The sequence below is a fragment of the Pogonomyrmex barbatus genome, unplaced genomic scaffold (assembly GCF_055798465.1).
Source record: "Pogonomyrmex barbatus isolate J1 unplaced genomic scaffold, ASM5579846v1 scaffold10, whole genome shotgun sequence".
Taxonomy (NCBI): Eukaryota; Metazoa; Arthropoda; class Insecta; order Hymenoptera; family Formicidae; genus Pogonomyrmex; species Pogonomyrmex barbatus.
Window position 1 is genome coordinate 7,830,233 of NW_028297099.1, and position 15,368 is coordinate 7,845,600.

General features: G+C 24.3%; 1 protein-coding gene across 3 annotated transcripts in view; it reads right to left on the reverse strand.

Moving 5' to 3' along the window:
- RhoGEF2 (Rho guanine nucleotide exchange factor 2) overlaps positions 1–15,368 on the reverse strand; it is a 42,780-nt gene that overhangs the window by 16,806 nt on the left and 10,606 nt on the right. For all 3 annotated transcript variants that reach the window (XM_089070733.1, XM_089070732.1, XM_089070734.1), the window contains 13 exons: positions 12,217–12,462; positions 8,355–8,636; positions 7,870–7,962; positions 7,679–7,792; positions 7,450–7,548; positions 7,123–7,215; positions 6,705–6,898; positions 5,769–6,058; positions 5,357–5,530; positions 4,843–4,899; positions 4,351–4,483; positions 1,843–1,924; positions 1,016–1,068 (listed from right to left, as the gene is read on the reverse strand). In XM_089070733.1, coding sequence (XP_088926859.1) covers positions 1,016–1,068; positions 1,843–1,924; positions 4,351–4,483; positions 4,843–4,899; positions 5,357–5,530; positions 5,769–6,058; positions 6,705–6,898; positions 7,123–7,215; positions 7,450–7,548; positions 7,679–7,792; positions 7,870–7,962; positions 8,355–8,636; positions 12,217–12,462 — 1,910 coding nt within the window. The remainder of the gene's footprint in view (positions 1–1,015; positions 1,069–1,842; positions 1,925–4,350; positions 4,484–4,842; positions 4,900–5,356; positions 5,531–5,768; positions 6,059–6,704; positions 6,899–7,122; positions 7,216–7,449; positions 7,549–7,678; positions 7,793–7,869; positions 7,963–8,354; positions 8,637–12,216; positions 12,463–15,368) is intronic.

Genomic DNA, 15,368 nt, shown 5'->3' on the forward strand with positions numbered 1-15,368 from the left:
AACGACGGTTCTGTATACACACCTTCGACAAGAAACGAGATGCACAAGTCGAGTCTGCGCTCTTCGCGTGTATTCATTATGGAAAAGCGATGGAGAGGCAAGACGAGAAAGAGGAACGCTGCCAAAAGTCCGCGGATTTACGTATTATGTTGCTCTAGCAATACGCAGTCAAAGCTTAGTTCAGATTGAATGCCATTTTTAACAGTACAGCTATAGCCGTGAATAACAGGGTGCTTTCTCTTTACTCTCTATTGATATAATAATGCGAGAATATTTTATTCTCTTTACAATGCAACAAGCTATTTTTTTCTAGTTATATTACTTTTCTTGCATTTAAAATAAAGAATATCGAGATAGAAAAAAATATTGACTTTTTCAAAATTTTTTAAAAATTTTTTTTTTTAAAATTAAGGTTTTAAATTCCATTATTTTCATTCACAATTTTGACATTTCTAATAAGAAAATTATTATATATCAAAATATATTAATTTTTTCTAGAGTATTTACTCAAATTTCGTAAAAAATTCCTTGAAAATTCTTCAATTTTTCAGATATTTTTATTCAAAATTTCTGTTAAAAAAAATCATATATTCTTAAATACAATTTTTTATAAAAATTCGTAAGTTACTTATAAATAAATATGCTTAAATTGGTATTATATTAGTGGTCAACTTAAACCGTCGATCACTTGCATTATAAAAACAAAATTATTAAAAATCTTTCTCAGCAATAAAATTCAAATTTCAAAAAATTTCTGAAAAAATCCCAATAAACTTCTACGAGATTGCTTAAAAGATAATAAAATCTAGAAAAGTTATTATTTTAATTTATTTTAACATACACAAAAAAAAATAATATAAAAAAAAATAATACTTCATTTCTAATATAAATTCAGTATAATTATACAACAAAATTAATTACACGTAATATCAGGAATTTCAAAATTCTTCTTTTTTAACAATATATCAATACTTTTAGCAGTACTATAAATATTCATTTTGATAGAATTACTCACTTTGTTTTGGAAAGATTTGGATCACTAGTCTTCCTCTTTTCTCTTAATTGCCGCTGTAATGTAAAAAATGCAATTTCAATTACAAGTTAAATAAAAGCTTCTAGCATCATTAATACTTTTAGTATTATATAACATAGTTGTTAGAATAATCTGTGCATTAATGATTTACAATATTTTTGAATATTACAACAAATATTTATAATGTATACAAAATGTTCTACAAATTGAGATTTTAATACAACATAATGTCTTTATATTAATATATAAAATATAAGCTCAATATTTTGGAAATATAATATCGATTACAAGAAAAATATTTACACATATAAAAATATATCTAATTCTAAAGTTTTCTAAATTTTCTTTCTTAATCATCAAGATTGCATGCATACAGCATGTAAAAATTTCGTATTCTTACCTCCGTACATTTTGTTCTGTATATGTTTAATTCTTATTATATTTCTATCATGATATATGCGCGAAATAAAAATAATATTGCATTGAATGCATTATTAACAAAACAATACGAATACGCAAAGTATCATCTTTCTTTCAATCGTTTTTTTAACTTACGCAATGTGAAGTAAAAGGAAATTAATATAATAGAAATAATATAATATATAGAGGCGACTGAAAGATATTCATAACTAATATATAATTATTTATATAATTAAAATTTTATATAATTAAAAGCACGGCTTTTTTGACAAGATAGAAATTTTATATAAAATTTAATTTTTTAAGTATTTATATAAAGATATAAAATAATCACTATAATGTTATATAATAAAGCTTGATATCTATTTATAAACAATGAGATTAATTACCTTATGATGTATCCGCTCCTTGTAACTTTCAGACCTGTTGATGTTTGACGTCTTTGGCTTACTGGTAATATTTTGCTGGACCCTAAGTAATTGTAATTAATAAAGCGTAAATTAATGTTCACAATGCAAAGAAATCGGACATAATAAAACAATAAATGTTATTAATCAATATTATATTAAAAAATAATTTAGAAATCCAATAATTCAAATATATATAATGCTAAAACTTAAGAAAATTGCAAGAGAAATTAAATATATTAATTAAAAATTACATAAAATTTAAAACAAAAGTTTACATTTAATGTTAGCACATACATTTTCTTCCAATTTTTTACCGATTAGTACATAAAAAATAGCATATAAAAAACTGCAAAATTTGTAGTAATTTATGATAAGAAACTTAATACTGCATATTAATTCTTCTATATTAATTTTAATTAATCTATTAAAATCAATTAAAAATGTTATGAACTAAATAAATTTAGATTTAATATATAAAGAATAATATATTAAAAATATTTTCAAATATTCAAATAATGTCTCCATATTTATCGTACAATAAAAAATATAAAATTTATAAAAATATAATATTTATATCATATGGAACATAATAAAAACTTGAAAAAACAACATATATATTGTATGTAAGTGCCGTAAGTTTTACATAAGATACTAAAAATAATCTTCTTATTAACATTTCACATGATTTCCTTTCTTTTTTTCTTACATTTTTTTGCTTACAAGGAGAATATTAGAGATTTTCTTTTGGATCTTGTATAGCTTGATATGTGATAATGTTGTATCCTTACTAATAATAAAGTCAGTCAACCTTTAAGCACTCGTAAGGAAATCAAGTTTGAAATTTCTCATATAACTTATACATATATTTTTGACATCCCCCAATACCAAAATTTGAATCTACAGCAATATTCTTCTTATAATAACCAACCGTCTTATTCAATTATGCTTCTAAGCTTGAAAAATCCAAAAAATCCAAGAAGCACGGATGATGTCTCGTTGCCAAGTTCACGCGTAGCAAAGTCAGAACTACGGTGAGGTATGCCCGGCTATATATACTCAAAAGCTCGAAACGAACTTGATCTATATTTTTGTATCTCAGCAACGACTGAACTGAATTAATTTCTAACTAGTCTCAATCAATAGCTGAAGTTTAAATTATATAATAAAAAGATTTTTAATTTTTCTTCGCGTACTATTCTATGAATAGAGATATCCAAAGTCTAAATAGATAAATTTTTAAGTAATGTCCATGTCGTCGTTGTTGTCAGATATAACATTAAATGGACATTTCTTTAACCGAGATTCTCTACCTTTCTCTCTCATTTTATATCCTCTGTCAGTAATCGTCCCAGCTATCTATTACATGTTTAAAAAAAAATGGAGATTTGCAATATGCAACGACATATCTTTTTTGAAAAACAACTATATATTTTCTTTATACTAATTGATTTATCTCATTATTCTGCCTTAATATAAAAATATTAAAATATAGTTGTCAAAAAATAAATAGTTTCGAGAAATTTTATACTTTATGTCAAATTGCGTATCAAAGTCAAGCCTCATAATTCAGAAAGAATTTGCTAAAAAAAGACTTTATTATGGTGTTTTGAAGAGCTCTCGAGGTCAGCTCAAAAATATGTAATAAAAAATGGGGGTTTCCATTTAAAAAAAACAAAGTTGATCTTGAAATTTTTTAAATACCTCCACTTATAAAAAAATTTATGTACTATGGACTTCGAAGTATTGCAACTTTTGTATATAACAATTTTTCATACAACTTAAGATTTACAAGTTTTTTGAGGTGTGCAAGTTAGATGCCTTCTTATATATAATCAATATCAATATTACGAAGAACACAGATATGTTTATGTAAGTCATCATTGCTGTATCTTTCTTTTATTATAGTTTTAAACAGAATAGCCTCGGTTTACACTGTTCTAAGAAACTGTAAGAATATTATTTGCTTTATATTATTTTCTTTATATTTCAGAAAATATAGAACAACCCAACAATATTGTAGAAATATTAACATATAACATTTTAGCTATATATAATTATTTCAACTTACAGAATCCAAAATTAAGCAGTATACATAAAAAATTAGTCAATAATTTTAAGCATAATTTTAAAAAAAAGTACAAATCCTCTTTGTAAAGAATTTTATGTGTCTAATAATATTTTTTTATCTTTAAGTTTATATATAAATTTAAGATAAATACTTATCGCTAACCATGTGCCATTATTTTAAAATGACTTGCAGCATAGCAAACTCAAAGCAATAATTAAGTTTTTCTGTTTAATAAATAATGTTAATAAATTGATAATCAAATATATCAACTATCTCCTCTCTTCCAAAAAAAATTTTTTAAAAGTATAAATGTACAAATGTACTGTTTCAATCCATTGAACGATATTATACGAATAAATATATATATATATATATATATATACGAATAAATATATGTAACGTTATTTATAAGTACATACATTTCGGAAATATCTTCTCGGGACGAGGGATTATCCATATTGTCAGCATCATTAGTTCCTCCTAAACTGGAAATTCGCATTCTCTCACAACTGTTACGAGTATTTCCGGCTAAATTGCTCGCACGTTGTTCTCCTGGAAATATCAATATAAAATTGAATTCAAAATTTATTTGTAATTATGTATAATAAATATTGTATTTATTATAAAATAATGATTTTAATAGTTTGCATTATAACTTAAAGTATTATATTACACACACATACACACACATACACACACACACACACACACACACACGCACAAAATATTCCGCATTTTTATTTCGTCATGATTTTGATCTTTGTCAATCATCTACCAAATTAATCGGATACATGATTAACGATGCCTCCGATATATTTCAACTCCGAACGCATATTTCACAAGTTTTCATGGATCTTTCATTAAGATAAGAAGTAAAAGAAATAAAAGAAAACAAAACAAGAGAGACTTACCATTTTCGCCATCCGTTAATGCACCAGAATCTTCTTCACTTTTTTTAATTCTATCAACTGCAATATAGAATAAAATAATACATTAATTAATGTCAATATAGATAAAATAATTCCATTATCATTAATCTAAAAAATTTAATTCCTATGCATAAAAAAATGACAATCTATAATTTGATTATACTTAATTATATTTAAATATTCCTAAATTTTTGAAGAAATAGACATACAAAATATAAAAAATACTTCAGGTAGTTGAGTATATAGGATGTTCCTGTATAAGTGACCACTTTCTCTCTTATTTCATAACCTAAAGAAGATAAACTTAAAAAATATTCATTTTCTGATAATTGAAAACATAATAATTGAATAAAATATATATTTATATTAATTTTTATAATTTTTTGATATAATTTTTAGCTTTTATTTAAATATTCGAATTTATTGCTTAAAATATTAGAATTTATTGCTTTATAATTAAAGATAATTTCCCTTAAATATTAAAAGATAAACTTACAATGCGATGTATGATTCTGAAGGTGATGATGAGATGATGGAAATTTTCTCTCTGGTCGAATGCGTTCCATCAATTTACTTATCCTATCATTGGTTCTTTCTTTTCGCACTAAAGGACCTGGGCAATTTTCTTCCACAACACGAACACATTGTCGATGTACACTGAGGGAACAATCTGAAATCAATTAATAAAAATATATTATTTTATATTTTTATATTTTGTATTATTAAAATCACATTATATTGATGATTTAATGATTGACGAATAGACATATGGTAGTATAGCTATGTAAATACAAAGAGATGCATGACTTTTATATAGAAGTCTTGTATATCTATATAGAATAAATAACTTATATAGAAAGATAAAGAGAACTTTATCTCAGATAAAGTTTATAATAAATTTAACGTACCACTGCATAAATATCCTTGAGGACCTATACCACCAATAATAAGTTGACAATGATTGCAATAAGTTATCGTGAAGTATTGATGTGCTACAAAATGATGCCCTCTAATTGTCATTTTACGCGTTTTTCCAGTAAGTAGCCGTGCTTTGATGTTGGATTTATCTTTTGCGACAAAGGTTGGCACTCGATCGGCCCATACTGGTCGTAATTGAAAAATTTTTATCAGTATCGTAGCTAGACCAGCTGCCGTCGTGAAAAGTCGTAAATCCACATGTTCTTTTTCTACATCCTCCCTAAAATTTCCCAAAATTTATCTATGTTATATTATAGTTAAACATAGTAAAATGTTTTTTATATTTTATTTTTATATATTGAATACAATAATATTCTTGAAGTATTAGCTGTATCCCATGTTAAACAATCATAAAACATTTATAAATTAAAACAATCTACAGTTTTCTAGATAAAAACAAAAAAAAAAGAAAAAATTTTGTTTAATTCAATAAATCTTATCTTCTTACGTAAAAATTGAATCATAACAGTTATTAAATAGTATAAAATTTTTCACGTATGTATATATACATATATATATATATATATATATATATATATATGTGTAAACTCTTTTTGTAAATATTAATAAATCACACTTAATCATTATTAATTAGTTTTCATTAACTTAAATTGTAAAAGAATATTAGTGTAAAAAATAATACTATCAAATATTAATGTTAACTATATTTGTAAACATATTTAACTTTTATTAAATATATCATTTAAACATAACATTATTACAATTTAATTTTTATTCTGCAGTTTACTGCTGAATAATATGCAAAAAATTGTAAATTATTATATGCTTCATTTTGATTAGTATATTTATAAACAAATTTAATAACGTCATTAACACAATTTTTTTAATTGTAAATAAAATCTTACAAATAAGGTTCCATTTTCGGTAGAAGATACGTCTCAATAATTTTTGTCTCACGTGCTTTGTCAGATATGCTTTCATCTAGCGATATATCTGTCGGACCAAAAATTGTGGCCAATCCTGCGGTTCTCTTCTGTTGAAAATGCATTAGCTGTTCATTTAATTCTTCTTTTGCTCTAGAACGTGCTTTCCAAAATATCTATATAGAGAAATAATAAAAATTTGTAATCATTAAATTTGAGAAACAGAAATATTATGAATATTTATAACTATTAAGAACTATTCTTTAAGAAAACTATAGAAATTTTTATTTTACATTTTTATTACAATATCCCATAATAAAAATTTCTAGACATATATTACATATATTAATTTTTACATATATCAATGATATAATCTCTTTTATTTTATTTTTAGACATACCTTTCTAAGAATTTCTTCTTTATCAGATTCTTTCAAAAGAACATCATCAATTTCATTTGCGATATTCTCATCTACATTATGCAAACGTAATGGCTAAATAAAAAATATAATTATTATAATAACATTTTCATAAAAAGTGTTTATAGTAAAGTGTTTACATTTATATTGAAATTCATAAGTATAATTAGATATTAATTAAGTGGAAATATAAAAAATATATAATAAGTATAATAATAATAATATAAATATAAAATATAAATTACAAGAAAAAACAAGAAATTAAATATAATTTATAAAAATATTCTTATCATGTATTGGATTACTTACCGCACCAGGTACTAGAAAACTAGAATGAATTTCATATGCCCATTTTTTCATCTCTTTGGCATTTCCCTCCTTATATAAATCGGTTACTAAATAAAATAACTACAAAGATATATATTATATTAATGTGAATACTTTACATAATTATTTTATTGTAAAAGCAATCGTATTTTAAAACAAAAATCTAATCTATAAATAGATTTAATAAAAGGTTAAGAATAATTACACGTACCAAACTAGAAGGATCACTATTAGATAATACATAATTAATAAATACAGCAAGATGTGCATGATGTCCCCATAGTCTTGATAAAGATTGGAAAGGTCCATGATCTTCTAATTGACCCTAAAATATTAATAACTCACAAAATCATAATTCAAAGATTCTGAAAAGCGTTTTATACAGACTTGATAATAACTCACAATTTCTTGATCGCTAACATCATCTTCTTCCATTGACATAATTGGCTGTTGAAATGTTGGCAATCCAGGAATAACATCGGTCATAAGCGCTTGCTATTAAAAAAAATTATATTTGTCATTTTAAATTATTATACAAATAATATATAAAATCAATTATTTAAGATTTATTATATTGATGATAAAAAAAGATACATTTGTTTGCTTGTTCAATGTATGCATATATATGTGAAATAATAAATTTATTAATGTTATATTTTTAAAAATTTCTTTTATTGTAGTTATTACAATTGCACAAAAATTACATTTGTATACAAAAACTAATTCATTTTGACATAAACAAATTTATATAACTTTTTGTATTTAATATTATAATCTAGTATGATTAAAATAAAAGATCTAAACAATTTTAATAAATAAAATATAATGTTAAATATAGTAAGTGACAGTTGATAACAGAATAGATTTAAAAAGGATAAAATATTTACATCATTTAATGTAGATGAAAAAATATCTTGTCCTAAAATGGGAGCTGGATATGGTGGCGGGGGTGTCCCTGGTGGTGTAATATGTGATAATTCATTGATATCAATATTATTATGTCCAACATGTCCGGGAGGTAGCAAATCATTCATTGATTCAGAAGCAATTAAACGCCTGCTAGCTTCCGATGGAGATATTGTTGTTGTTCCCAATTGCTCTGGACTTGACTTTGTTCGTTGATGTTTACTAAGTGTGTTTAAAACACTCAAATTGGTATCTTGGGAAAACTGAAATGTAATTCATTATAAATTATTATAAATATCACATCTTTAAATAAAAAAGTTATATATACGTTTTTTATATATATATATATATATATATATATAAAAGTTATATATATGTACATTTATATTGTATATCTACATATATAGAAAAATAAAATTTTATATAGACGATAATTACATTTTAAATAATAATTTTAAATAATTCAAGAATGTATTTGAAAAAAAAAATTTCAAACAGTCATTTGATTTCGAAGAGAATTGACATAAAAACGAATAAAAAAAAAAATTTTTTTAAATTACTCCTACTTTTAATAGAAAATATGTAATTATAGTATATATATATATATTATATATATATATATATTATATATATATATATATATATTATATATATATATATATAAATATATACTAAGTATATTTATATAATTTATATATGTAACTAATATATATATTTTTTTATTTTTTGTCGCATATAAAAGTATAAAATATTTATTAAAATAAACTCATAGAAAAATAATTATAAAAAATATTTTATTTTTTATATTGAAATGTATCATTAAAATATAACTATGTATAAATAGAAAAATATTTTCTTCCTTATTTTACTTTAACATTTTCATATTAATAACAAATGGCCTTCGTAAACTGTTATGTTTTACATCGAGAATTATGCAACAAGTTAAAAGAAAAAGAAGAGAGAGAGGTTTAATTGAAAGTAATTTTAAAATCTTGAAAGTACCTTTAGATATAAAATCATAAGAGAATATTGCTTACAAATTAAACAACATTCTTTTATAATATACATTACTTAACATTATTTAAGATAGACATTTAGAATAAATTACTTTATAAAAGTAATATTTTAAATATACAATAATTTATATTTTCCAAATAATTTTTATTATATGTACATATGCGCGCACACACACACACACACACGCGCGCGCGCGCGCGCGCATGCATGCACATATTTACACATTATAATATCATATAAGATCTTATTGATTATTAAAAATTAATGTCAATTCTTGATATCAAATTTTTCATTTTTCTTCATAATGAGATTCTTAAACATAAAATAGGATTGTAAACCGACACATTTATTAAGATTGCATTCACAAACATGACACGGTGAAAATATGGTACGCAAAATATGGTACGCAAAATATGGTAAATCTAATGTAACTTTTACTACATAAATTCGTCTCGGACTGTTACAGGGCATATACTTGTATATAGAGAGGTGCTGAACTTTTTTAGAAAGTTATCTTCTTAGTTTGTATGAAGTGAGATAAGATTTTAAGAGCTTAAGAATATCTACAGTATCGGTAAATGGATAGGAAAAATCGAATGGAAGGAGAATTTGTACCCTATGTACAAAGATACGAAGTATAAAAGAAACGAATCAAATCAGCATGGAAGATTCAATGACAGAAGATCTCATTATAGAGATCAATATGAATTCGGAAAATATATCTTCTCAGAAGAAAAGAAGAGCCACAATATAGGTCACGTAATTTTTCAAGACAGTGCCGAGGCTAACAGAGCTCTGGAAAATTTGCATAAAAGGATAAAGGAGAAAAAAAACAGAAAAAAAAGGAAATTTATATAAAGGAGAGAAATACAGAAACTATGTGCAACAGAATAATTATAAAATAGATTCAAGAAAGACAGATCAATAGAAGAATTGATAGAAGCTATGATAGATATAAAGGGATATACATATATTGAAAATAGAAAGGATAAAGAAATGGAATGAAAGAGATGGGATAATAAGAAACAAAAGTTAATGGATGAATAACACGGATAACATAATAATTACTACTAACTGGCAAAAAATTTAAAGAAAAGAGTATGTACAAGGACATAGTGTATCTAAAAGTTTGATTGTATGTAGAACTAATAAAACGATGTTTCAATTGTTTTCGTTTTGGACACTTGAAGAACTTCTATAGAAGTGAATACACCATAAGTGTATAATATGCACGGAAATAGCACGTAGGAAGTGCAATAAAAAAGTGCAGAAACTACAATAGAAAGCATAAGAATATTTGGAAGAGTTGTTCAATTTTCGATTATAACAAAATGTTGAGGATAATCATAGCATGTAATAATGTGTATCATGAGGTCATGAAAATCTTAGCAGGCAGAGAGAACAAGAAAAAGTACAATAGATATTCTAAATAAAAAAAGTAGTTATCTTTGTCAAGTAAAGAATAGGAAAAGAAGAGAAAAGAGATGGGATAAAAATGAGATCGAAATCAAGAAAGGATAGGAGGAAAACTGAATGAAAGAAGAATACTTACAAGGGAAGCTTCCGGCCTTCGGATCACCGATTTTGCCGAAATTTTTATTAAAATGTAGTATTAGTATAAAAATAATAAATATTATTTGGAGACGATGTACTTCTCAACTATTAACGAGAAATTACGGTTTGATTTTTCTGCCTCACGCTCAATTAGTACCACTGCAATTGTAAGACAGGTTGGGTTAAATTATTTCTTTCAGAATAAAACCCCCTCTATGGGCATAAGAGAGAAGAACCCTCTCAGAGTTATCCTTTCTAAAAAAAGGCATGACATCCATACTCGCATCTCTCGAAGTTTTCTCGAAGTTTATTGTTGACGCTTGATTGGTTCTCTCGCTGCACTAACTTTGTGAATAGCTGTCATTGTATTGATCTCACAGCGAGGATCGTTTTGACAATTGTATATCAAGAAGTTAAAAATATAGTGTAATAGTAATATAATAGTATTATATTAATTTTCTTGTGTTAAAAAAGATAAACATTTGTTATTACTAGACATTACAACGCGCAGCGCGTGCTTGTAATGTTTAATAATAAGTAAAACAGATATGTACTATGTGTAGGTACATATATTGTATTGTTTTACATGTTGTTGTTTTTCCTATCTTCTATTAATAATTAATAATTTTTTTAACAAATAACGAACGATGGAAAAGATCAATGCTCTTGATTTTTTTAAGAGTCAAAATTAATATCAAGATCATTTGAAATCAATTATGTAAAACTATACTAATTATTTTTCAAATCTTTTTGTTAATATATTTTTAACAAATAGAGAACGATGGTTAAAATCTTTTGAATATTGTTCAAGATCTTGATAATATATGGAAAGATTTGGACCTTGATAATAAATGTCAAAATCAAGATCATCAAGGCTGACTCCATTGGTATATTTATTATTAATTTGTAAAAACAAAAAAGTGACTACATTATTGTTTATGATAGAACATTATTATTTCTCTATCTATTAAATTTCGAAACACAAATACAATGGAGTAGTCACTTGGATGAACACACAAAGATTAAAGATATCGATATAGAATGCCATTGTTGATTATGCTATATTATAATATAGATATTAGATGATTGATGTTAGATAATAAATACCATAAAATTAATATTTTTGACATAAAATCCTTAAATTCTTAAGAATTTACTGATTTATTTATAATTTGACAATTACATATATATGTTTATTAATAAGCGTAAAATAAATATAAAATAGATATAAATGTAACAATATTGGACAATATTGGAAATTATGTTACTTACAGAATTAGAAATACTCTGATTGATGGTTGAAGGCGTTAAATGAATCAGTAGATGTCGATCCAACTCCGGTTGAACTGTGTTTTGCGTGGCAGGTGAAGGTCTAGGAGGCAAAGGCGGTGGAGAAAGACTTTGCATGGATAAGGATTTGCGCGACGGCAGTGGGGGCGGCACGTCTGCGCCACTGCCGTTATTTGAGGATGGACAATAACCCGAGGAACACAAGGTGTTTGTTACCAATGAGCAAAGCTGTAAGACACAACAAAAAGTTGCTGTTACCAAAGAGGCAAAGCTATAAGATACATGGGTTAGCAAAAATAGGCAAAAGCTTTGGTGCACTCACAATAGTTCGATCGATATATAGGATAGCCTGTTATCTTTAATAGAAATGGAAAAAGAAATAAATTCTATACAAAAATCACAAATGTAAAATAAAAATTCTGTTTTCATAAAAAGTAATTTTAAACATCGAAAAATTAATAATTAGTAAATTGATTATCATTATATTCTAATCATTTTTAGTTGTCTTATATATCGTCCAATATATTTTTGATACACAGCAGCTATTAAAGTGTACATGAAAAATCATTTTTTGTTTTAAAAAACAAGAAATTAATTACAATTAGCAAAGAAAGATGTAGATTGTATTACAATCATCCTTATTTGTTTAAGTAAATTATTATATAGTCATCCCTATTTTGAGAAATAGTTGTTATTAAGGATCGTTGCAGCCACATTGAATTATGATATTAGAAATAAAAAATGACATTCAAAAAGTTTCTTGCACCAAATAACTTTATTTTGTAACTTTTTTTTTAAAAACATATTTTCATTCTTAAAACTTGTAAAAAATATTAGAAAATAAGATATCTGTCCAATAGATTATGTAAAAAGGTAAAATAATTCTTGAAATAAAGATTACTGATTAACTATCAGAAACAACTTGATCTGACGATTTCTGATAGTTGAACAGTGTATCATTATTTCAAGAATTATTTTATATTTTTATGTGATCTATTGAACAGATATCTTACTTTCTCATATTTTTTATAAGTTTTAAGAATAAAAATATCATGTTTTTAAAAAAATACAAAATAAAATTGTAAAAATTTTGTAAAATTTTGTAAAAATTTCAATTAGAATTATTTAATATTAATGATAAATTTCTTAAACACTTTAATTAATATAATATTAAAAATAACATAATAAAGTTAAAATGAAGTTGTTTTCTCTTAAATAATTATTATTTTATCTAGACAAAAAGATTCCTTCAATTTCTGATATAAAATTATGCTAGCCATGCTTGAAGTTAATTTTAACAATAACAAATATAAATAATAAACTGAAAGAGCATTACAAGCAGTTTTGTATATTATAAACATAATAAATTATATATATAAAAAAATTATTATTATATTTAATTTTATATTATTTTATAATATACTTAGTTGATATATATGCATATACCTTTTACAATTTTATTTGTTTCAAAATTTGCACCTATTTATTAAAATTATATAAGATAACAAAGGAGAATAGTCATTATAAGATTGTTATCAGCCTAATTCAGATTGAATTACATTGGATCAAATTGATCCTCTAGGACACAAGTCAATAAAGTTTTGATCCTCTTAACACAAATCAATAAAGTTTTATAAAAAAGTATTTTATATATAACTATACAGCTTTATAAAAATCTGTTATAAAAGTTTCTTATAAAGTATAAAACCTTCATCCATTAATGTAGACAAAAATATAAGATTTTGTTTCAAATATAAAAGAAATTAACTTCCCTCTTTTTTTTCTTTCCTTTTTTCTCCTGCTCTTTCTTTCTCTCCATGTCTCCTCCCTCTCTTCCTGTCCTTCTCTCTTTTCCTTCTCCTTTCTACCTCTCCTTCCTCTGACACCTCTTTTTCTCTTTCCACATTCTTCCCCAATCCCTTTCTCTCTTCTCCCACTTTTCCTTCTCTATCTCGCTCTCTTTCTCAATTTTTTTTCACCTCTCTTCAAAATATGCAATGATATCCCATTCATAATATAAAAATCTTAATAAATCCTAAAATATCTCAATAAATCCCCTCAAAAAAATTTTATCACTTATCCTGGATTACAACAAAATAGCTTGTAATATTTTATGTGGCTATGTATTTTTTAAAAATTATTTCCCATACTAACAAATAGTTTTTCTTAAATATGTACACTATTTTTTTAGAGAGAAAAAAATTTATATTAAGATATAGTTCACTTGCATGCATATGCGCGTGCAAATATTAAATTAATTTCTCAATTTATATCAAAGGTAACTGTAATCAAATTTCGATTAATTTAATCGGATTAACTTATCAAAAAATAGTATTACTAACATAAAATTATTCATTTAATATAGAAAAACCTAATTAGAAAATTTGAAAAATATTTGCCAATTTGCTTATTTGCCAATTAATTATTTCATTAAAATTTCGTCAAAATCATTGTAAAGATTTTTTATGGTTTTTATATATTAGGATGTGATAATACTAAAGAATAACAAGCTAATTTATATGACGATCAATTTTCCATTCTTTTTCAAAATGACAAATGTAGAAAATGATTGGTTACTGTTGCTACATCTTATGTGTGTGTGTGTCATTATTTTTTTTTTAGTAAATATTAAATCCCTAAAAATTTTTACCTTTTTCTTTCTATTTATTAATATTATTTTAAGATAGTATATGTATTTCTTCAACTTTATGTATTATTATATCTTATGTAAAAAAAATAGATAAACTTCTAAATAATTTTAATCAATAAATGCATGTATATCCTTTCAGATAAAAAATATATATATTGTATACACTATTTGTCAAAATCTGAACGCACATTATCTCTATCCATTAAAAATAACAGAAGAATTAATCTTTTGAAAACATTTTATTGATATGATAAAAAAGAACTATTAATCAATATATAATTATATATTTCAATAAAATATTTTTAGAAGCTTGTTCCGTAATATTTAATTTAACTAAAAGAGATAAGAGGTATGCTCAAATGTTGAACAAATAGTACAAAATTTTTTTATAAGCATGTGTGTAAATATATTCATTAAAAATATTTAATTTAAAAAGATAAATTTTTTGTTTAATTTTAAAATATCCTTTTTAACATATTTAAAT